The 26,206-nt window shown below is 34.9% G+C and overlaps 1 protein-coding gene across 1 annotated transcript in view; it reads left to right on the plus strand.

The window, feature by feature from the left end:
- The window catches only part of LOC110143458 (sodium channel protein type 3 subunit alpha), a 113,911-nt gene that overhangs the window by 44,504 nt on the left and 43,201 nt on the right, over nucleotides 1-26,206 (plus strand). Inside the window, 6 exon segments of the mRNA XM_070476117.1 lie at nucleotides 3,859-4,000; nucleotides 5,064-5,270; nucleotides 13,123-13,413; nucleotides 18,393-18,737; nucleotides 19,757-19,889; nucleotides 21,208-21,446. Coding sequence (XP_070332218.1) covers nucleotides 3,859-4,000; nucleotides 5,064-5,270; nucleotides 13,123-13,413; nucleotides 18,393-18,737; nucleotides 19,757-19,889; nucleotides 21,208-21,446 — 1,357 coding nt within the window.

The raw sequence follows: 26,206 nt of genomic DNA on the forward strand, positions 1-26,206 counted from the left end.
TAACTTGCCAGGCTCCTCTGTTCATGGGATTTTCCAGGCAAGAATACTAGAGTGGGTAGGCATTCCCTTCTCCAACTGTTCATATGTATCTGGGTTTATATATATATATATATCTGGGTTCAAATCCTAACTCCACCATTTACAAACTCTTGACCTTGGAAAACAGTGAAGCTCTCTGTATTTAAGTCTATTTATTTCTAAACTGAAAAGTAATATCATCTCTCCCTTCAGGTTGTTATGGGGATCAGTTACTTAATACATATAAAGCACTCAGACTAACACCTGGTCCATCATAAACATTTATTGCACATTAGCTATTGTTTTTATTATTATAGTTAATGTAAAAGCCTAGATAAAATTTTGGATAAGGTTGGTTAATGTATACTTTATCTCTATTAAACCATAGTAATCACTTCCCTTTATTGAGTGTCTGTATAGGTCAGGTAATTTACACGGTAAAATTGATGGTCACTCTATTGTTAAACATCAAATAAAATTCTAAAGAAATCTACTCCATTTTAAGACTCCCTATAAGGCTATAGTAATGAAGACAATATGGTATTGGGAAATACTAGATATAGATCAATGAAAGAGAACAGAGATTCAAAAAAACAGACTACAAAAACGTAGTCAACTAATTTTTGACAAAGAAAATGCAATTCAATACAGACAGGGAAGTGCTTTCAAGAAAGAATGCTAAAAGAATTGGAGACTCATGTGGAATGAACTTAGATACAGCTTTATAGCATACACAAAAAGTAACTTAAAACCAATCATAAACCTAAATGTAAAACACAGAAAACTATAAAAATTCTTTAAGAAGACGTAGGATAAAAGCTACATGACTTCAGATTTTGTGATGAGCTTTGAAATATAACCCCCACAGCAAATACCTGAAAGAAATAATTTATAAGTTGGATTTAAAAGCTTCTGCTCTGCAAAGACACTGTAAAAGGAAGTGAAAAGACAAGACACAGAGTAGGGAAAATATTTGCAAAATACAAATCTGATAAATGATGTGTACCCCCAATACACAGAGCACCCTTAAAATAAAAAAAAAACCCAATTTTAAAAAGGGCAAACTGAACAGACACCTACAAAAGAATATACACAGATGGCTAATATGGATATATAAGGATGCTCAACATCATCACTTGTCATTAGGGAGTTGAAAGGTAAAACAATAATGAGTTACTAGTATATATCCATTAGAATGACTAAAATTACAACAACAACAAAAAATCTGACAATATCAACTGCTGGTGAAGATGCAGAACAGGAATTCTTATTCATTCACTGCTGGCTAGAATGCAAAAGAGTACAGTCACTTAAAAGACAATTTGGCAGTTTCTTACAAAATAAACACAGTCTTACCATATAACTCAGTAATTACTCCACTAATTATTTAGCTAACTAATTTGAAAATTTATATCCACACAAAAGCCTGATGTAAATATCTATTTATACCATCTATATTCACAATCACAAGAAACCAGAAGCAATCAAGTTGTCCCTAAAGAGCTGAAAAGCTGAAGAGATAAACAAACTGTGGCATATTCATACAATGACATATCATTGAGTAATAAAAAGAAATAAGCTATCAATCCATAAAAATATTGATGAACCTTAAATGCATCTTAATAAGTAAAACAAAAACGCAATCTGAAAAAGCTACATTCTATATAATTCCAATTGCATGATATTCTGGAAAAGATACATAATAGAGATAATAAAAAGATTAATGTTTTCTATGGGTTCAGGGTAGGGGCTTGACTGGGTGATGTATAGGGGATTTTTTAGGGTGGCGAAATTATTCTGTATGATTCTGAAATGGTAAATATTAAGTATTTGTCAAATTTACAAAACTTTACAGCACAAAGACTTAACACTATATGCAAAATTTTTTTAATCGTGTGAGGACGAGAGATCTCAAGTTGAAACACAGAATGTGACAAAGTATCTAAATACATTTAAATAATAAACTGAAGGAAGAGAATAGGTACTAATCTAAGTAACTTTGGAAATGAATGGAGCCTATAAAACTAAAGGCAAAAGGAACTATATTCTTTATCAAGAGCTATACTCTTCTTGATAAAGTTGTTTCCCATCACACTATGGATTAACAATCCAGAAACAATTATGCATGTACACTGGCACTGAATAATTAAGTATATAGATAGTAGATGACAGAACTCGGGTTTTTCACTTTCGGAGTGAGGGGTTACAGATAAGAAAAGGGAGGAGTCTGGAATGATCCAGAAATAGTGAAATAAAGTTGGAGAAATGACTATGACCTCATGTTTAGCCTAACCTAGGCACAGGTGGTTATTTGTATATATTAGAAACCAAGATCTGGGTGCCATGTTTATTGCCAAGGCAGTGTCATTGCTTCTGGGCCCTCAGTTGGCAGGGCGAGGAGACAGATGTGTATACACAAACACAGACACACATTTACCATGATTTCTAATGCCACTCTTCAATAAAAGAGCAAAGGCTCCTTGGAGAAATGGTTGATTCTAGGACTGGGGCAGGAAATATAAAAGATGAGCCTGGACCATATCATAGTGCCAGAATGTAAGAAACTGTGGAAAACAAACAAAAACAAAATACATACCACCATGGGTTATGGCAAAGAGATAGAGGAGTCACCTGAAAATCTCCCAATGGTCAAAAGTGGAACAATGTAAGCAAAACTATACAATGATATTATACATATAATTGCATTATAATTCAATGTGTAAAATGAATATCCATGAGTATATACTCATAAAACAGATTGAATAATAGATAAATAAATGAGATAATATATAAATCTCATGTAGAATTCCAAATAAATTTCTGCACATAACTCTACTCTTAAGAAGGTAGATCATAGCTCCCTGCTCCATATGTGTAGGCAACACACAATGACTATTTTAAATAAGAGAACAGGATAGAAAAAGAAGGAAAAAAAGAGTAAACTTACAATGGAGAAACTGGACAAACACTATCTCAAGTCAGGTGATGAAAGTTATTATCAACAGTGATGTCATATTGATAGCATGTACCCTTGATATGATGTAAGGATAATGATACTTTACACCTGTGGTCTTCCTCCCCAAAAATCCATAACCTCAATATCTATCATGAGAAAAACATCAGACAAATCCCAATTGAAGGAAATTCTTCAAAATACCTGACCAGTATTCCTCAAAAATGTCAAGATAATCAAAAACAAGGGCAAATCTGATAAGCTGTCACAGCCAAGAGGAGCCTTAGAGCGACATGTTGACTAAACGAAATGTGGCCTCCTGGGTGGGATCTTGGAATGTAAAAAGGATATTAAGGAAAAACTGAGAAAATAAGAATGAATGATGGGCTTAGGTTAATAATATGTATCAATATTGATTAAAACATACCAACATAAGATGTTAGTAATACCAGAAACCAGGCATAGGACATATGGGAAGTTTAAGTACTCTGTAATTTTTCTGCACATCTAAAATTATTCAAAGTGGCTAATGAAGTGACTCATTAAGTAGTCCCTACCTTTTGGCTGTTTTCTGTGTTTTCATTTTTAATCATTGATTGCTGCCACAAAAGAGAGGTTTCAGAGGCAAAAATGTGTGATTTCTGCTCTGCCATGCTAAATGTCTATAAATAGGACTCTTGTGCACATAAGTTTTCTATTGGTTTTCCTAATAAATTTCATCTGATAACAGTTTCACTGAGAGCAATTACCTAAAGTGTTCTGGATATGAAAGCAAGAAAATTCATCACAGACAGCAACTCTGGGTTTTGACAATTCCTGTAAATCAATATGGATTCAAATAGCTATAACTGCTCTGCTGAGCCCAGCTCCATGCCTCTCTCTTGCAGCCAATGTCCAGAAGGATACATCTGTGTGAAGGCTGGTCGAAACCCCAACTATGGCTACACAAGCTTTGACACTTTTAGCTGGGCTTTCTTGTCTCTATTTCGACTCATGACTCAAGACTACTGGGAGAACCTTTATCAACTGGTAAATGTCTTTGTCCTTTTGGGTTGCAATAACAAAATGCCATAACAGAAATATATTTCTCACAGTTATGGAGGCTGGGGAGTCCAAGATCAATATACCAGCATGAGTGCATTCTGGCAAGAGCCCTCTTCCTGGCTCATAAGCTGACACCTTTTTGCTGTGTCATCACCTGGAGGAAGGGACTAGGGATCTCTCTGGAGGCTCTTTCTATTAGGCACTAATCCCATTCATGAGGGTCCCACTCTCACGACCTAAGCACCTCTCAGAGGCCATACCTCCTAATACCATCGCATTGTGCATTAGGATTTTAACACATGATTTAGTAGGACACTCACATCCAGAGCACAGCAGTAAGGTTCAAAATAACATGCATAGAATTTAAATTTATGAGCATATATGAAATCACAAGTATAGGCATTTGTCTATAATACTCTAAAATACTGAGAAGGGTCCATCATAAAGTGAGTGTGCCTAGGATCCCAACTGTTCATTCAATCAGTACACATATTTTGAGATTCTTTGTTGAGAAGCATTCTCCTAGGGGCTATGGAGGATGCAGAGAATGTTCATGACTTGAGTTTATAATATAGTTGTGGATGTAACAAGAACATGTAAAAAGATTTTAAAATTCAATTATATAAAAATTTCAAATTCAACTTAAGGTTAATTGGCACTAGGAGGCAAGAAAGATGTTATCTCTAGATGATGTGGAAAGACAGTGTGGACTGAGTAGTAACTCCACTGAAAGGAATTAAAAGTGTTCTTACTTGTAATATTTCCCTGCATTATAGACTCTAAGAAAAAGCATTTTAGTAGTCCTCAAATGTATATCCAATATGTACAAATTTAAAATGTGTATGCTTACATCAAATGACACTACAATCAACTCTCAAATAATTTTACTTGTGTGTATGTGTGCATTTTAAAATAAAAAATAATCTTGGTCAAATACATCGAATGCTAATAAGCATTCGTCTTCTGACTCTCTAATGTTCGTAAGCAGATCTTTATTTGGGGACATTTTATGAAATATTGTTGAGATTGATCTTTTTCTTCCCCCTAGACATTACGTGCTGCTGGAAAAACATACATGATATTTTTTGTGCTGGTGATTTTCTTGGGCTCGTTTTATCTGGTGAATTTGATCCTGGCTGTGGTGGCCATGGCCTATGAAGAACAAAATCAGGCAACGCTGGAAGAGGCTGAACAGAAAGAAGCTGAATTTCAGCAGATGCTTGAACAGATTAAAAAGCAACAGGAAGAAGCTCAGGTACTAAGTGATAATAAGCAGAGCTGCTTTATTATTATTATCATCATTGTTATTGTTATTTAGTTTAAAATAGGCATATTGTACCACAGAGGTAAAATTGGTACTGGCTCTTCACATGGCACACCAGCATTGTCATTAGAAAAGAGAAAGCTATTAAAACTTGAAATTGTTTCCTAAGTTAGAGTCAAAGTAACTTTTTAGATACTATATATGAGGAAACTGAGGGCTTCCCTTATAGCTCAGTTGGGAAAGAATCTGCCTGCAATGCAGGAGACCCCAGTTCTATCCCTGGGTCGGGAAGATCTGCTAGAGAAGGGATAGTATTTTTGGGTTTCCCTTGTGTTCAGCTGGTAAAGAATCCACCTGCAATGTGGGAGACCTGAGCTCAATTCCTGGGTCGGAAAGATCCCTTGGAGAAGGGAAAGGCTACCCACTCCAGTATCCTGGCCTGGAGAATTCCTTGGACTGTAGATGGGGTCACAAAGAGTCAGACAGAACTGAGTGACTTTCACGTTCACTTTCATGAGGAAATTAGCTCAGGATAGAAAACATATTCAGGATGAGGTTAACTATGCAATTATCTTATGAAATCTCAGGGAAGGACTTTATTTCAGTTTAATACAAAAAAAGATACACAACTGGTATTTCCAAATATTCCTATTTCACCCCTAATTACACTTGAAGTTTTATTCTGTATTGATTGATCTCAAATTTTGCACTCAACACTTCATGTCTGCCTACGCTTAATCATTCTTCAGGATTTCTATTGCACAATAGGGTATCAGGATATTTGAAAGGCATCTGCTATTAGAGGCCGACTTTAAATTTTCATTAATATTAAAGGCTGTTTGGGCTAGGGGCATAGAGAATGGGGCATTCATGTCTTGAAGAAATAAGAGAGAAGAACAATATTTGATTACAAGAAAAAAACATAAATTGAAAGATGAAAGTCATGGAAAGACAAATCAAAATTCAATTCATGTCAGTGAGAATTATATCCTTTACATCTTCACCAACTTTCTTATGGTCAGTCTTATTGACCATTCTCTGTGTGTGTTAGTTGCTCAGTCATGTCAGACTCTTTGCGACCCACAGACTGAAGCCTGCTAGGCTCCTCTGTCCATGGAATTCTCCAGGCAAGAATACTGGAGGGGGTTGCCATTCTCTTCTTCAAGGGATCTTTCTGACCCAGGGATCAAATCAGGTCTCCTGCACTGTAGGCAGATTCTTTACTATCTGAGCTACTTGGGAAGCCAGGTGACCATTCTACTAAGCAGTATTTCATTTCTGTCTTATTTTGCATTTTCTTAACAATTAGTGAAGCTGAGCATCTTTCCATGTTCTTATTTTCTATCTGTATGGATTCTTTTGTAAAGTGAATATTCAAAACTACCTTCCCCATATTTTTAGCTAGGTTGTTTTCTTAATGTTGAGATTGAATAATTTTTATGTATAAAAATAAATAAGTCCTTCATGTAACTATTCCTTGCATATATTTCCTCCCAATCTTTAGTTTGTCTTTCATCCTCCTAACTGTACTTTTTAGGCAAAAGTTTTAAATTTTGATGAAGTGCAGTTTATCAAGTTTTTTTTTTTTTTCTGTTTCTTTGATCATGCTTTTGGTGTAGCATCTAAGATATTTTTGCCAAGTCTTCATTACAAATATTTTCTCCTAATTTTTCTTCTGCAAGTTTTATGTTTTATATTTAGGTCAAAGACCCATTTTAAGCTAATTTTTCTGTAAGGTGGTGTGATTTTTGAGCTGAGCCTTTTTAAAAATTTATTGTTGTTGTGTTAGTCGCTCACTCATAGCTGACTCTTTGTGACCCCATGAACTGTAGCCCATCATGCTCCTCTGGTCAATGTAATTCTTCAGGCAACAGTATTGGAGTGGATAGTTAGTCCAATCTCCAGGGGTTCTTCCCAAGCCAGGGATTGAACCCAGGTCTCCTGCACTGCAGATTCTTTACCATCGGAGCCACCAGGGAAGCCCTTTTTTTGCATATGAATATCTAATTATTCCAGCATCACTCATTGAACAAAATATTTTTTCTCCACTAAACAGCCTTTGAAACTTTGGCAAAATCAATTGTCCATACATGAGTAACTCTATTTCTGGATTCTATTTTATTCAATTGATTTATTTCTCTTTACACCAAAACCACACTCTTTTAATCACTGTAGCTATTGAGTGAGTTTTGAAATCAGATAGTGGTAACTCCCCAACTTTATTTTTCTCTCTCAAGAGTGTATTGACTATCCTTAGTCAAATATATTTTTAAAATGTGTAGCTGCATATGAGTTTTCGAATTAGCTTGTTAATTTCAGTTCACATAGTTTCTGTTATGTCTTCAAGTTTATCATCTTTTCTTCTGCATCATCAGATTTGTCTTTGTCCCATCTTGAAAAGCTTGATTGGAATTTCTTTTACTTCTCCCACATAGGTAACATAGTGAACACACACAATACAGTTATAATAATTGTTTATAGAGTCCTAAAGTCCTTGTCTGCTAATTCTAACATCTGTGTCAGATCTTGTTCAATTTTAATCATTTCTGTTCATTATTGATTATATATTCCTGATTTTTTTACATTCATGGCAAACTTTGATTAAATTCCGGACACTTGAAACTTGATCTTTTGGGGTTCTGGATATTTTTATATTCCTATAAAAATTTTTGATCTTAGTTGGGGAACATAGTTAAATTACTTATAAACAGTTTGATCCTTTTCCATCTTCAAATCTTTGAAGATGTGTTAGGTATAACTTAGAACTTAGTCTAAGGCTAATTATTCCCTACTGCTATGTGAAAGGAGAAGGCAATGGCAACCCACTCCAGTACTCTTGCCTGGAAAATCCCGTGGGCAGAGGAGCTTGGCAGGCTGCAGTCCATGTGGTCGCGAAGAGTCAGACAGGACTGAGCGACTTCACTTTCACTTTCACTTTTCACTTTCATGCATTGGAGAAGGCGATGGCAACCCACTCCAGTGTTCTTGCCTGGAGAATCCCAGGAACGGCAGAGCCTGGTGGGCTGCCATCTAAGGGGTCGCACAGTGTCAGACACGACTGAAGCGACTTAGCAGGAGCAGCAGCTATGTGAAAACCCTTCTGAAAACTCAACTCAAGCCCCCATTCATAATTTCTTCAAAACCATTGTTACATGTATCTAGGCTGCTTAGTGGTTGTTTTAGGAGGAAGAGTGAATCAGATCTGTTACTATATCTCAATCAGAAGCAGAAATCCAAATAATTTTGTGCATAGTGATTTTTTTAAATGGATGTTCCCAAACATTAGAGGCATTATTTGAATGTCAGAATATCCTTGGAATTTGTGTGTTGAAGTTTAAATTTTTAATAATTCTGAGTTACTCTGAAGATGCACAACATACAGCAATAGGTACTTTTTACTGAGGCTTTTTTTTTTTTTTTTTTTTTTTTGGTGAGATGGATTTGACAGTGAATTGCTTATCTGGTTACTCAGACCAACCATATACTTAATAGTTGCTGAACATGCTGACTCTATTTTTCTGTTAATACTGGTACAGAGTAGTATCATGGTTACAGTTTATTGATCTATAAAAAAAGTAATAAATTTGGTGATAACTTGAGTGTAACTTATAAAGTATACCTCATGCTTGCCAGGAATTTCTCCTATATTTCAAGTATTCAAGAGTTTATTCCAGATTGTTACAAATAAAACACATTTGTAAGATGATGAAATGATAGCTATCTACAGGGCAAAGAATTTTTTCATTTCAAAGCTAACAATAAAAGTTATAGGAAATAATATATATGTGTATACACATATAGACAGATACTACATACTAGTTGTATTTTAAAGCATTGGGTTATTCTATCGTTATTTACAAAAACAGACAAAGCAATGTACATGAGAATAAACCAACCTACAGTATAGGAGTAGGAATGTCTTCTGAAATGCAGCCATTTTAGGGTAAAATATTACATCAGTTGAAAGAGTACAATCTTTAAAATTTAGCAGTAAAAGTATACTATTGTCTAGCAGAATTTTAAAGAATCTAATTATCTATATCCTAATTAGGTTAGTCAAAATGTCAGTTCTTTTCACTTGAAAGTTAGTTATTGGAGTCCAGAGAGCAAATCATGATTTGATTCAGCTTTAAGTTCATATACACAAAAGTTTAAACTGATTTCAGGGTAACTTATCCCAGTGTTTTAATACTGACGGGGATGGCACGAGTGCTAAGGTGATTTTACTTCCTTATTGACAATGCAGGTAACAGTGACCAGTAAATAGCCCGTGCTGACACAGAGGTGGGAGGTGGGGGCAGAAAGAGAGGGAGATAGTACACCCATGAGATCACTGGGGCTCCAGTGTAATATGAGTCTGGTCATCATCTGTGACTCTTCAAAAGCTGCTATCTAATGACTTCATGAAGTCTAGCATCATTTCCATTTTTACTTAATATATATTCAAAGACCTCTAAGTGCTAGTCACTGTTTAGACATGAAAAAAAGTCATATTCAGCTCACAAACCAAGTAGAACTGTATTTTTTTTTACCAAGTACAACTTTAAAAGACAAAGACAAACTGACAAAGAAAGAAATGTTTTGTCCTATGTCATCATAATTGTGTTTGGCATTTAATCTGTGATCTTTAAATGTCTAAGTGCTCAGCGTAGCATATTCCACAGCAGTATATATGGGCCTGATAGGAAAAATTTAGCAGTAAACTTTGGGACAAAATTAGAAATAGTGACATTTAAGAGACCCAATATAATTTGGGGTAGAATTGTAATAAGTATAGTTAATGTCTTGAGGTTTTAAAATGAGATTTTAAAACTGGATCTTATGTTTACACTGAAGTATAATCACAGATACATTTTTTATTTTATTTTTTAAGGACACACAGATACAGTAAACTATAGAGCCTCTTTTGTTTCACACAGAGATAAGAAAAACAAAATGTTATTCCCTGTGGAACTATTAAGCACATATTTGTTATCTGTTACAATAAGAATTTAGCAAACCCACAGTGAAAGTAACACTATTAGCCTAAGTAAGCAGGACGTTGGCTATGTCACAGAGCCGGGTATAAACAGGTACACAGACATGGGAGGTGACAGGAAACATCTGCCTCTGAGGGAATTGGCAAATCCCTGGAAGTGGAATAAGTGACAGATTCGAGTTGACGAGTGACACAGAAAATGTGTTGTGTCGGGAGGTTACCGTTGTTGCCTTACAAAAATCTGTTTTGGTTCTGAGTTATTCCAACTGTTTACCCAGTCTAGGTAGGGAAATCATGTCTTATGCAAAACAAATTCTGGAAGTGATTTAAATGAACCTGAGTTTCAGACTTATGTCAAAAGACTATTACCACCACTTCCACTTCCTTTTTTCCTGACAAAAAACAAGTGAATAAATGATTTGGCACTATGCATTGTATGTTTTTCTCTATACAAAGTGGAAAGGAAAATTAAGGACTTTATTTGGATAAAAAGAAACATGTATACATTCATTCTCTCAAGGAATGCTGTATATTATGTCTCTCCTATGTATCAAGCACTATGCAACTATATTTAACTTGCTCAAATTAGTCCTTCATTTATCCACTTTATTTTATACTTTTATATTAAATTTACTCATATTTATAAAGGGCCTTTAATATTTATCATCTTTCATTACTGATACTAAAAGTGATATCCATGATCAAGAATTTAATTGGGACTTCCATGGTGGTTGAATGTTTAAGACTCAAAGATTCCACTGCAGAGGGCACTAATTTGACTGATCCTTGGTTAGGGAACTAAAAACTAAGATGCTGCATACCACATGGCTCAGAGGGAAAAAAAGAAAAATTCAATCTAAAAAAATCTGGATATCTGATTCTATTTATTCTATAAATATATAAATTCTGAATTAATGTTTCATTTAAATGTTAGGATTGTATTTTATCAAGCTTTTGATCTGGGTTTCCATAATGAATATAGCAATCAATATAAACATTTTACATGTTCTTTGGCCCAACACATATATTTAGTACTGTATGTAATACTGTGGTTCCCTGGGGTCATGTTAATCCCATGGAATGTGTATCATAGTACCTTTAGTTTAAACCTTTTAAAAACTTTCTAGCTGAGATGAGGTTCAGAAATGGGAGCTACTTAGAAAGAGTCTGCTTCTCAAGAAGGAGAAAACAAAGGAGAAAATGTCATCAAAGCATTCAATATGAGTTTTATATTCTTTTCTAAAATATATTTCTATTATATAGTCTATTCTAAAACCTAGCTTTTATGAGATCTTGAAAAGTCAAGTCTGTCTTATTCTTCCCATACCCCCATTCAGGATCTGAGACAACTGACAGTATAATGCCTTTTTTTACCCTTATTCACCAAACATTTACTGGGTCTTTTTTATGTCAAGTGACATAATAGACATGTGCACACAGACAGACAGACACAAACACACATACACACACACACAAATGACAGAATTCCTATCTATAGGAATAGACAAGAATATGTCTAGTGGCGAAGAGGAGAAGATAGAACAAATAGTAGCTGTTTTAGAGTTGTTTGTATTCAGTAATGACATATGTAAAGAGTTGAACCAGTAGTCTAATATTTTAATCATTTCCATTTTGATGATTATGTTTATCAACAGGAATATACTTAATGAGAATTCAGCTTTGAAATTCATATCCTCTCTGGTTAGTGGTTAGATCATTTCCCATCTAAAAATACCATTCACATAAATAAAAATACAAAGGATTTGGCATGCCATGTTTCACCTCAAAGTGGCTGTCTTTCTTTAGTAGGTGCAGAAATTTAAAATGCTTAAGTAGTGCTTGCTTCAGTAGAACATACACTAAAATGCTTAAGTATACTCAGTGTTGAAATATGGAAAGAAAATATTTGAAGTAGTCATAATCCTTTGAATGATTATTTCAGGTATTTATTGACTGATATGTTAATCTTTCATTATTATTTGTAATAATAATAATAAATAAACATTTAAAATTTTTAAGCTAAAAGTGCTATGCAGTACATTTATCATGTGGACACTGGGATTAATATGACCTCAGGGGTGGGAGGGCTTGCCATGTGGCTCAGTGGTAAAGGATCTGCCTGTCAATAAAGGAGACGCAGGTTCAATCTTTTGGTCAGGAAGATCCCCTGGAGGAGGAAATGGCAACCCACTCCAGTATTCTTGCCTGAAAAATCCCATGGACAAAGAAGCCTGGCAGGCTACAGTCCATGGGGTCACAAAGAGCTGGACACGACTGAGCAGATGAGTATGCACAAACTCAGAAATGCGAATAGTACTGAATGTGATTCAAATGAAGAAAGAGGATAAATTAGTCAATACATTCCCACTACTTCCCCCTAGAGGTAAAAAGTAGATACTTTAAATGCTTTGAGTTCACAAAAAAAGAAGTCTTTTGTCCTAGATTTAGAAGAAAAAAATACCACTCAGTTGTTCACAATCACAAGTGGGAGGAACAAACCTATGGATGGAATTGGAATAGTAATCAGACCAGACACCACCACTAAGAGAACATTTGCTTTTAAAGTGTAGAAGATATTTTTAAGAGAGCAGTTGTTCCCTGAAATGAAGCTAATCTCAACAGAGTTTTTAAAAAAAAGACTTCAGAAGATGTGCCAAACCAGACTTTTCTAATTCATAAGCTAACATATTGCTTTATACTATGTAAAAATGTATCATTATTAAGTAAACTCTCTTGTAGTAAAACATAAAAATGACCAGAAAGACATAAATTTTCAAATATAGTTCATTGTATTAAATGGCAACATATGTACCGTAGTTTTCCAAAGCCGCATGTTCTAAATAGTGCCTGGTTTTATTTCCACAGGCGGTTGCAGCGGCATCAGCCGCCTCAAGGGATTTCAGTGGAATAGGTGGGTTAGGAGAGCTCTTGGAAAGTTCATCAGAAGCATCAAAATTAAGCTCCAAAAGTGCTAAGGAGTGGAGGAACCGAAGAAAGAAAAGAAGACAGAGGGAGAATCTTGAAGGAAACAACAAAGGAGAGGGAAACAGGTTTCCCAAGTCTGAATCTGAGGACAGTGTCAAAAGAAGAAGTTTCCTTTTCTCCATGGATGGAAATCGACTAACTAGTGACAAGAAATTCTACTCCCCTCATCAGGTACAGCTTTCTACTAAGGATTCCAGTTTGTTGTGTCATTTCTGTATCTTTGCATATTTTTGTAGTACGTGATGTAAATGAGGCACAGGGAACTAACATTTAATATGATTATGTAAATGCATATCATAAATTGTCTTTAAAAGATAGTTTTATTAAATCATTAGTTACTTTTATTTTACAGTAATCAGTTTTAAGCACTATAGTATTTTGAGACCATTTTCTCAATCTGCTTTGTTGGGAGGTAGGAGGAGTGAAACCTATCTAATCAAACTTTTTTCTTCAGTGAGGCAGTTTTGTAATCTCTTGTTTACCTTTTCCATTTTGAGACCTCAAATGAACCTACCTTTTTTGCATATGGTTTTCTGCCTTTAACATCTGAGTATTAGATATTACTAATATCTAATGTATTAGATACATTACTGAAAGATATGTATGAATTTTGAAAAGAAATGTCTCTGGATTTCGTTTCTATCTTTTGATGTGAGAACTGTACTGTCATGATCTTCCATTATGCTGATATGGTGTCATGCCATGATACGTTAGGATGAAATTATGACCCAAATTCTCTCGAAGAAAATTAAATAAAAGACGGGCTATTTTTGCTCTGATTTAATGCCAAGTACCCAATTCATCAGCATATTTTCAAGTCAAATAGGGTAAATAGTATCGACTCTGTTTATAAGTTTTATCAGTTGCATAATGAAGAGTAAATAGTTATGAAGTCTGTGATAAGTACAGTTATAGCTTTGAACCCTATTTGGTTCCATTAGAATTTCATGTGCTATGGATTATTAACTCTTCTAATTATTTTAACCTGGGTCAGCCAACCAACAAATATTTATTGCTTACCTCCTATGGTTCACAAGAGGAAAGAAACAGTTCTAGAAAAAAAAAAAAACTCAATGAACAAAACAATGTAATTCACTGACCTCACAGATTTTTATACAGAAGGAGGAGACAGACAATAAACAAGATAAGTAAGTCATAGACTATGTCAGAAAGTGATAAGTACAATTGGAAAGAAAAGGCAAGAAAAGAAAATGAAGAGCACTAACTGGTGGTTAAAAAAAATTAAACAGGATGGTTTGGAAAGCCTTGACTGTAAAGGAGACCTTGCAGCAAAGATTTTGAGGAGGCAAGAGAACAGGCTATCTATGGAAGTGTACTTTGGGCTCAGTGAAGAGCAAGTGGAAGGCCCTGATGTGGTAATATGCCCAGAATGTTCAAGAAGCAGCTAAGAAGCCCCTGTTGAGTGAACCAAGAGAAGCAACAGCAATAGGAAGTTAACTGAAAGTCAAGAGTTTAAATACTAAAAACAGAATTAGTATATACATACATTATATGTAGTTCATTTCATATTTGGAGATGAGACAGATAGTTAAGGAGATAGGAAGAGAGAGAGATGGTAGGATGATAGGCAGGTAGACTGATAGATAAATAGATAAAATAGACAATAGATGTTGCAAAGTAAAAGAAATAGCCTATTAGCATTGATAGTTACATACCCCAGTACAAATATGCAGAAAACATTAACGCAATCACAGGCAAAAATAAACCAGAAGCATTTTACAGTTTCTGGTTGTGTAAACAAACTCTCTAAAAGGAAAGAGAATCAGTGGAGATAGTGGGAATAGGAAGCACAAAATGGACATGGAATAATGTTCAAAACAAGTATATCTTTAAAATCATTAAGGCCAATTAGCCATAAATTATGAGTACCCTGTCCTCTACTAACACAAATTTTAGATGATAGTTTACATTTATTATATTATTTTATTCTTAAATACATAGTACATGTTCATAGTACAACATGAAAAAGTACTTAAAGGCAAACAATGGAAAGTGAATCCTCCTGCCAAGATTTTATCTATGTTGTTTGAACACAAGGAAGCAACTTATTTTAAAACAGAAGCTTCATAGCTAGAACCAAGTGCAGTTGTTGACTTACTGAAAACATTAATAAGCTACATACACTTAACTTGAAATGCCATGCTTCTATTAGAACATCTTCAAATTCTCTGTGTCTTCCATTCTGATTTCCCAATTCATTTCAAGTTCAGTTCTTGCATGCAGAATTGTGTCCTTACATCTAAATGCTTCAATTTTCCCTTTTGCTATTGAAAATTAAGAAAAAGAATGCAGATTTACCTTCTTGGAACAAGACAAAAAAAAGATACCCAGAATTCATATTTTGGCATGCCTGAAGCAAAGAAAGATGGCCTTTTGGTCCATAATGCATAACAGCTTCTTTTCCCTAGAGAAAGGGCTACCACAGCTGTGGGTATTCCCTGCATTCCGCTGCATCTTCTAGTGTGTTATTTTTGGTTTATTTTCTCTGAATACTATTTTTGCTATCCTCTTTTTTCAGTCTCTGTTGTCTTGAAAGCTGCGCTCACACCCATTATTATACTTTCCAAAGAGTGAACAGAAATTTCAAATAAACCCAAGGATTTGAAACGCCTCTGAAAACATGTCAACATAAAAACATTCAAACTAAAGGCGTGTACCAGATATATTTTAGATGTACACACATACCACACACTCCCACCCAGTATTGTGTAGACAGACTTTAAGTTTCCAAAGACATTATTCTAACACAAGTATGTGAAGATGACTGAATTGAACCATCTTAGGAAGTAGTGTAAGACAAAGTGGTAATAGGGCTTCCATGGTGGCTCAATAGTAAAGAACCTGCCTGCCATGCGGAAGACCTGGGTTCAATCCCTGAACTGGGAAGATTCCCTAGAGAAGGAAATGGCAACCCACTCCAGTATTCTTGCCTGGAGAACCCATGGCCAGAGAAGCCTGGTGGGCTACAGTCCATGGGGTCACAAAGAGTCGGAAAGGACTGAGCGACTAACACTTTCACTTTCTTTTCAAAGCTGGCATTCTTCTGAGTGCAGGGTGAGGTCCACCGCCATTAGAATCACCTAGAATGTATGTTTGAATTCTCAGATCCCAGTGTCCTGGGGTTTCCCTCATAGCTCAGTTGGTAAAGAATCTGTCTGCAATGCAAGAGACCCAGGTTCAATTCCTGGGTTGGGAAGATCCCTGGAGAAGCAAATGGCAACCCACTCCAGCATTCTTGCCTGGAGAAGCCCATGGACAGAGGAGACTGGCAGGCTATGGTCCATGGAATCACAAGAATCAGACATCACCACCACCACCACAGTGTCCTACCCCTGCTTACTGAATCCCAATTCCAAAAAGCTGGGACCTAAAAATACACACCAAGGTTTCAAAACATGAGTGTGGACATAAAAATATTATTTTGATAAATTTAAATTCAATGTGAGGAGATTAAAAACATCATCATTCCTTATTATTGAGGGCTGAATGAATGTCTTCACAATGTCTAATTTCTCGATCACTTTGATGACTGGAAAAATCAGTCTAGCTACTGTCTGACATTGGGTAGATAAACCTGCTATATGAACTGAGTGTCACATAGACACAGTCTCAGCCTGGATAAGCTGAGCAGTCATTAACTCCTGTGAATATTTCTAACCAAATCCAAAGGAATAGCACATTTCTCAATGAATAGTATCTTTCCAGAATATCACTGAGACAGAGGGCAAAAAAAATTGTTCTAGTGCTTTGCAGTCAGGGAAAAGTCATAAAATAAAGGGCATAATAAAATGGGTCATAATAAAATCAGCATGACCTAATTAGGCAGAGGGACCAAAACTAAATTTGAGGGAGTTTGCCTTCCTTATGGTTTTTTCTACTAAAATTATTATTTTTGGTTTTACATTGAAGCTTCGTGGAAGAAAGGAAAGGTCTAGGTGTATTTCCAGTTGCATGTGGATATGTATGCATATGTATATCTATGTATCTACATATGTTACCCAGCTATACAGAGACTTAGAACAGGTCATGAGAGGTCGCTGGGGCAGGGGAGGGGACAGAATATGGGAAATGCCATTGTCAGTGAGGAAGGGAGTAAATGGAGATTCTGCAGGAGACTAGAGATGTTTTTGAAAACTATCATCAAGGCTAAAACAAACAAAGAGTTATTTGGTGCTACCGATTTAAAAGCCATTCAACAAATGAAAGAAGGGAATTCATGCTAAATTCTCATTTTCCAGTATCAGAAACTGTCTACTTCATTTATTCATAAATATATGTAAGTTTTAAAGTTTTTAATCATCCAGCTCCTTTTAATAAAATTAAGTTGATATTAGAAGGATAAGCTGTCCTCTACATCACCCTTATCGGTGAAGACACGTATAAGTATTTTTAAAACTAGTGTTAAATTTTAAGTAAGAATAGTAATTTATACAGCAATCTAGGAATTCTCTCTGTTGTGTTTGCTATGGCATATATTCTGTCAAACAAGGTGAATCATTAGTAGCCATTTGGAAAACTTAGCAAATTTAGAAGACAGCATCATAGATAAATTTTGTGGCTTTTATGCTCATGTGCAAAAGACAAGAAGGTCCAGAAAATAACAGTAATTTCCTTTTAGAACTCAAAAAAAAGAGAATGGAGAGATAATGCCTTTGTTTTTAAATCATTATCCAGAAGTAACATAGTTGGTCCAAACATTTTAAATTCAAGCCAACAGTCTCACTTGAACTGTAACTGATTTTCCAAGTTGCATGCCCTTTCAGATTATAGCATTTAGGAGTGAAAACCACCTATCAAAAAGAATCATTGGTCCTTTCCAGCATCAGGTTCCCCACCTAGAACATTACAATAACAAAATCCACCTCACAGGACTACAGTGAAGATTAAATGAAGTGGTCATGCGCTTAGTAAACTGCATATTAGAACTCCTAATCAGAAAAATTACTTAAATTTGTATTGTGGTCTTTAATAAAAATATCAAAACATATGTGTTCTCTATAAATTTGATAAACCGTGTTTAAGAGCAAGACTATTCTTACCCAAAAGCAAATAGATTTTGCAATATTAAGACTTTCATTAAATAGTTGTGTCCCCTGTCCCCATTCTTTCCTTCCTTGCTCTCTCCCCAGTCTCTGTTAAGTATCCGTGGTTCCCTGTTTTCCCCACGACGCAATAGCAAAACAAGTATTTTCAGCTTCAGAGGTCGGGCAAAGGATATCGGTTCTGAAAATGACTTTGCTGACGATGAACACAGTACATTTGAAGACAGCGAGAGCAGGAGAGACTCACTGTTTGTGCCGCACAGACACGGAGAGCGACGCAACAGTAACGTTAGTCAGGCCAGTATGTCATCCAGGATGGTGCCAGGGCTTCCGGCCAATGGGAAGATGCACAGCACTGTGGATTGCAATGGTGTGGTTTCCTTGGTGGGTGGACCATCGGCTCTAAGCTCACCTACTGGACATCCACCAGAGGTGATAACAGATAATAAATCAGCTACTACTGACATTATACACCAATTGGAAATGATCAAGGCCTGGGTGGTTTAGCCTGTCATACTATCCTACTTCCCCAAAATGAAAGTCCTTAAAAATAACATATGATTTTACTGAATGAAAAAGACAATAGAATTTTGAGAACCAACTGAACTGTATGGGATCATGAACTGTCAAATGCTTTAGGTTGAAAGAGCCTGGTTTTTAGAGTTTGGGGTGAAAACTCCTATGTGCAAATTCAACACAGAATAATGGGCACTGTGACAACCTATTACAGATGTCTGTTCACCCAGAATTGTATAATAATCTATTCATATTCTGGAAATTTCATATACCTGGAATTAAATAATTTAATGACTAACATATTGATAACAGGCAGTTTCAGTACAACTGCCAATATTTTACAGTGATTCTAAAATGTTCTGGTGTCTATTAAATGACTTTAAAATGTTTTGATTTCTTATAGGATGGCACATGGAAATAATTTTAAAAATCTCAGGAAAGCACACACATTTCATTGTACATCTGTGTTTGTGCATAGAAAAAAATCTGCCCATATATGTCAATATTTTCAATATAGCCTCAAAGAAAATAAATAAGTCTTAATATTAATATTACATAATACTATTATTTGTTTTGGGGGAAGATTAATCTGATTTTTAATCAATGAGAAAGCTAAAATACTTTTCATTTGAATTAAATGAAATAATATATGATTTATGAAAAATTTCTCTGGAAATTCCAACAGGTAAACTAAAATATTTCTGCAACATAATTGCCTTATACAATTGCACCCAACTGGTAAATTCATGTTTTAACCCTGTAGGGTATCACCTGTGAAAGTATTTATAACTTAATAATAAATTAGTATTTTATTATTACTTGAAAATTGTTACTTGGGAAAACTGCATGTAGCATGACCTTCCAAAGAAATGCTAATGTTGTGTTGTATTACTCACTGAAAAGGGTGGTTTGAGCCATCAGTATTTGGTTTGCAGGGTACCACCACTGAAACGGAAGTCAGAAAGAGAAGGCTAAGTTCTTACCAGATTTCAATGGAGATGCTAGAAGATTCCTCCGGAAGGCAAAGAGCCATGAGCATAGCCAGCATCCTGACTAACACGATGGAGGGTAAGAAGGCAGCCATGGGATAGTCAGCTTTCTATGATTATATAGTTTGGAGAACTATTACTTATTCCCATGGAATTACAAGTCAATTACCCAAGGTCAGAACTGTATAATAGACCTAAGTAGATAATATATGGAATATACTATTATCACATCGATTACAAAACTAATATTGTCTCTATTTCTTTTTTATTCCAATTCTCATCTGCTGAGTGATTATTTCACCACTTGATAGTTCACCAGAGAGGATTTATCCTTATGTTATATTACCCTTAAGCAATTAGAGCAAAAACTTCTCTTTTTAAGTTTTGTATGCAGAAGCACAAAGAAACATCTGTAAAACTTCAGTCTGTTCTCCAGGCACAGAAGTGGTGATGGGTTTAGGAGGCATATGGGTTGAGTTGGAGAAATCAAAACCTGTGTTCCATTTCCACAGGACCCTAAGAAAAGATCTTTCCTCCATCTTCCACATACACAGAAACCATTACATTCCTTTGATGAAGATATCTGTTGATTTTGACACACAGGAATGGACAACAACTATTACTTCCTTGTTCATTCATTAAATAAGTCCCCATTTCTTCAAGTTTGGAGGAATATTACATCAGTACTGTAATTTTATAAGTCAATCAGAATTCATATCTAACATAAATTCTTTAGAAAACTTCAGTTATATTTTGTACCTTAGTCTATTGGCATATTGGATATGCAAATGGGCATATATTTCATATATATTTCACCCATTAAATTACTAGTACCCATTAAATTACTAATACCTTTTTAATAGGCTAGAATTCTGAAGAAAAATGAGTAAATATGAATAACAGAACTAGATTTGGGGCTGAATCTATATTAAAAAGAAAAACATACCATACGTCGATGTGTAAAGATCAGTGCTGATGTGGAGACAGAGAGAAGAAAGGGTCACACATATTAATAAGGATCATAGCTTTAGAAAGTATTCTGAAAAAGCTCTTTCAAAAGAAACAGTAATTGATACATTTAATAGTACTCTAAAATTTACTTTAAAATCCTGTTTTGATAAAGAAAATTTGGCAATTTAATAACCCATTACCTAATTAATAGGTAATTTATTTAAATTGAGGCAAAATATTGAATTTGAAGTATTTTTTTCTGCTTAAAGACATTTTTCATAAATATTTTGTGAAAATATTTAATGGAATTGTCTTCTCAAGTCTGTTAAACTAATATGAACTTCCATCCCCAAGTAAAAGTGTCAATTTTATCAAATAATGTATAATCTACAACAGTAATTTGTTTATATTGTTATTTACTATCTCATTCTTTATTGTTCCCCCAGAACTTGAAGAATCTAGGCAGAAATGTCCACCATGCTGGTATAGATTTGCCAATATGTTCTTGATCTGGGACTGCTGTGATGCATGGTTAAAAGTAAAGCATCTTGTGAATTTAATTGTTATGGATCCATTTGTTGATCTTGCCATCACTATTTGCATTGTCTTAAATACCCTCTTCATGGCCATGGAGCACTACCCAATGACTGGTCAATTCAGTAGTGTGTTGACTGTAGGAAACCTGGTGAGTTCATTTGAAGTTTACTTATTTATTTTGTCAGAAATAGGGCAGATAGACCAAAGAAGAAATCCATTTATGATATGCAGACCCCCTAAACTATACACTGTTTCCTCATAGGAAGAAATATCTAAAGGAATATTGAAGGGATTCTGAGGGATAAGGTCTAGAATTCAACTGGTATGAATACTGACTGTTGAGACCAACATCTGTGCTGATTGATCATGGTGTTTTACCCTCTGTAAACTTGTTAAAATCTTTACTGTCAATCTTACTGGAAAAAAACAGAAATCATTAGGTCTAATTCTGGCTCCATAAGCATGCAGTTTTAACACACACGGCTTATGAAGAAAGAGTTCTTTGAAGGGAATACCTAAAGATTGATTTCTGTGCAAAGGAGGGCATAGTTGTTTCAAATTGAACTACCTAATAAAATGCTTCAGTAGAATTCACACAGAGAAGAAATAGTTGATAAAAATGCATTTGTAATTTAGCCACACTCTGGTTCATGTTACTTGGGTAGACAACTGTATATGTTTATGCCGACATTTACATTTCCTCCTTCTACATGAAGAAACTGAAATGGATGAACAAATAAAAAAAGAATTTACATAGTTTATTAACCAAGACCTTTATTTCCAGCACAAGATAGAAACAGAGTTCAATAGCTTAAGAGGAAAATAAAAAGACTGTCTCATGAAATGGAAAGAAAAAGATGAATTACCAAACCATATGAGGATAATTTTGTAACTGGGCTTCAGGAAATGCTTTAACCAAGGGATTGGATGCAGCCCAACCATTCATTGCATCTTTTGTCTGTAGGTCAGGAAATATGATCACCCATACCTTGTTGGTGCTAAATCTTATAACCTCTGCAATGGAAAAACACTGAATCTCTTTTTCAGTTCCAGTTTAAAGACTCTCGTGATAGGACTCTGTTTAGCATAGCTTGGATCAGATGCTCATCTCTGGTTTAACCAACATTGGCGAAGGTAGATTCATGTGAAAATTGCAGTTCTGAGGAATTACACAGGTGGAGGATTAATTCCCAACAGAAAGAAGAAAGGGAATACTGGGCAAACAACTATCTAAGTGTCTACTTCAATAAGTGACCTCACCTTCATGTATTATTTGACTCAGTATAACACCCATCAGATTCTTGAGACTTCCTTCATCTTTGACACCTGTGATTTTTTTTTTTTTTTTTTTTGTCTGATTGGCTCCTTCATCTTTCCAATCACTCTATATCTCTGCTTCCTTTTCTGGACTTCTCTACTTTTGCCTATTAAGGCTATGTTTTTCACTCAATATTTGTATGTACTCAACAATTCTAGGTTATTATCTACTCTTATAAGTTCTGTTCTATTTCTGTATTTCTAGCAGTTATAGATTATTGACCCAGGATAACTTTAAACATCTGAAAGATGATCTTTCTCACAGTTTATTGAAAGCCCTAAAAATTTCAAGTTAGTTTTATGTTACCTCTAGTAGTAGCCTTTCAGTTTCGAAGAGGCTTCCAGCTTCAAAATAGAAACCTTTTATTTCTTATATACAATTTTATATCAAGACCCATTGTTTCCTTTTTCTAGGTGTCAATTGTTTTACCTCTATAGCTACCATTAAAATTGTATTTCTTGTACTCTACACTCAGTTTGGCTTTCACGTTGCCAAAGTATCTATTGTCTATATTTGTGGTTCAACAATCTTACCTGGTTTTTAACACTCCCCCTCTAATCCCATCCATCCTTCCTATGCCATCTTATTTTCCATTGTTTCCTAACCAGTCACCACCAGTCTTCTCAGAACAGCCTTGACACTATAACCCACAAATGTTTATATGTTTATATATGGGAAAGTAGTTCACTGTTCTCAATATTCATATTTAAAGTATCCTGACTCAAATCACTTCATCTCAGTTCTTCATATTCTTTAAGGTCCAACCACAGCTTCATCTCTCCGCTAATATGACTCTCAGTCCATACTGAGCGCACTGTTCTTAACTCCTAACGCATTTCTGTGAACAGAACATGGTTGAACATTAAACATTTTCTTGTTGCATCATAATTCTTGTTTTTCAATTCCAATACATATTACCCCACAACAGAGATCACATCCTACTTTTCTTTTGTATCTCTCAAAGAGTGTTTACATGGTTGTAACTTGATAAATAACCAACTGGTTGTTTCCTACCCATAAAAGAACATGGGCTTTGGAATCAGGTAGAACTGGGTTTGACCTTACTAATAATGTAGCATCTGGACAAGTATGATAAAAAATTTTGAGTCTTTGTTTTCTATTATTGAAACGGATATAATAATACTCATCTCCCAGAGTTGTTGTGAAGGTATAATGAGATAATGTGAAAACACAACACTTTGCCTGGCATCTAGCACGTGCTCAATAAACAGCTTCCTTCCTCTTACGTACTCTATTAACCTTTCTTTGAAATACTGATGGAAAACAGTTCTGTTCTAGCTCTGTATTTTTCCCAGGACAGTTAGGGAAGTTGAACTGTTAGGAACAGTTTGGGAAATTTGTCAGAGTGATGCAGGAAACTGAGGTCTTAAAGAATTTTGATGTTGAAGCAATGGAGTGCGGACGCACAGGATAAGAGATGTTGGATTATAGGATGATCAGACGGAAAAGCACTAGACTAAAACACCAAATTTGGATCCAGGTCCAGTTGTCTGTGCTAAATATCTGATCTTGAAAAAGTCACAAATATTGTTTTCTCATGAGTACAATGTATTGGGACTAGACAATTTTTCAAGTCTCTCCTCATGCTAAAAGCTATCACTTTGAGTATCAGTAGAGATAATGAGGTAGAGAAGTGAGGTGAAAAACTGATCAGTGGTTGACTGTAGCAGAACCATGGGTAAGCTGAGTTTAGTGTTAGGGAAACAAGACTCATGAAGATAGAGAGCACAGGTGACAGGAAACACTTAACTATTTGTAACCATAAGAACAGGCTAATGTGTGAACTGACTGTTACTACTGGCTAAAAGCTCATTAATATTCTCTCTTTCTCTCTGTGTGAGAGAGAAATATTGCTTATATTATGGGTACTTAGCTGACTTTAGATCTATGTTATATACCATAGATGGGTGTTGCATTGCATATTTTGTGAAGACTTTATAGGTTTCTTATTAAAGTCAATTTAAAATTTCTCTGGACTAGTTTATTACTATTCAAATGATTCCATACTGCCTTATAAATAAGGAAATTGAGTTTCTGGCTGAATTAATAACAAAAGAATGTGCCATAAAAGGGTTGTGGCACTTTCAGTCTTTACTTAGATAAATGTGCTTTTTTGTATCCTCCTTCTGCTGAAGCATATAAAAATTCTATCATTTCCCTGTTGATTGCACTGATCAAATTTAAGTTTCAAGAGACCTCAAATCTCTATTGAGTTTCTCTAAGATTCTGTTTTGCCTTTGTGTTTCTTTGTTTGTTTGTTTTAATGACTATTAAACACGTGCATTCATTTTACTGATTCTATAAGCAAAAAATCTTCCATCAAACATAGTAGGTTACATAATCCCTTCGTCATATAAACATTTCCAACTAACCTGTAACTTTTTCTTCACGTAATATCAGTAGAGATCTGTAGCTCCTACTTTATTTGTTTTTCTTACTGCAACTCTCACAACTAGAGATAAAGATTCATGATATCCCTCTATTCTGCTAGACCCAGGTGGGAACTTAGAAAATGATACTTGTTTTAAGGATTTTATAGGCTATTTTCACATAAAAGCCTAAAGAAACATAATTAGCAAATTATTTTAATTAAATGGTGTGGTTTAGGATATGAATACAAAAATCTTAGAAAAGGGACATAATTCTTTGAAGGAAAAAAAATGGCTTTGTTTATTGAAAGATAAAATCATTAGAAGCCAAATTCAAAACTCACCTATGAAGCCTCTTGCATCAATGAAGAAGTGCTATTTGGCTACCTAATTCCTTTCCTAGTATAAGAGAAAATTGATTATTGTCCCTTAATAACCACTACTAATAAAATTGTTATGTAACAATAATTATGGATACACCACAATTTCTAATAAAATTTGCTAAGCAAAAATATACTGATAGAAGAATATTAAACACAGACCTGATGAATCATCTCAATATCCTCATTTGACAGATGAGAGAAAAGAAAATCATAAATGTTGACTGATTTCCTATAATTTTCCTTTAAATATATTTCAATTTCATCCTCCAAAAAAGAATGAACAACAAATATTTAAAGGTACAAATCCAAAAGGCATGGGTATGATAAAACTAGAAGTATTAAAACAAGAAGCTAATCATAATGGAATGAAAGGAGGCTACAGGTATGTCAAATTCACTGCAAAGAATGGAATGTCAGTCTGGACAAGTAGAGATCCTGTGGAGCAAACTGACCAATATTCAAGCTTCAGCCTTTAGAATGAATATTTCTATCTTTTTAATGGATGTATCAACAGAACTTTCCTCTCTAAGTAAATACTCAGTAAGGAAATGTTCCTATCCCTGAATTGAGACCTTAACCCCTAACATTTGATCATCCAAACTTAGTGTCCTTCAAAACAACCCAAAATGCTCACAATTTATTTACTCTTGGTCCAGACTCTCAGGCTGATTCTCATCCCTATCTTTGGTGCTTACACTTTTATTAATTGTCCTGTTTATTATTAATTTTCTCCTTATTAAAGAAGCTGCTTAGGAAACCTATAAATGTATTGTCCATAATAAATTTATCAGCCTAGATGAACTGGGTTTGCAATTTC

The sequence above is a fragment of the Odocoileus virginianus genome, chromosome 13, assembly GCF_023699985.2.
Source record: "Odocoileus virginianus isolate 20LAN1187 ecotype Illinois chromosome 13, Ovbor_1.2, whole genome shotgun sequence".
Lineage (NCBI taxonomy): Eukaryota > Metazoa > Chordata > Mammalia > Artiodactyla > Cervidae > Odocoileus > Odocoileus virginianus.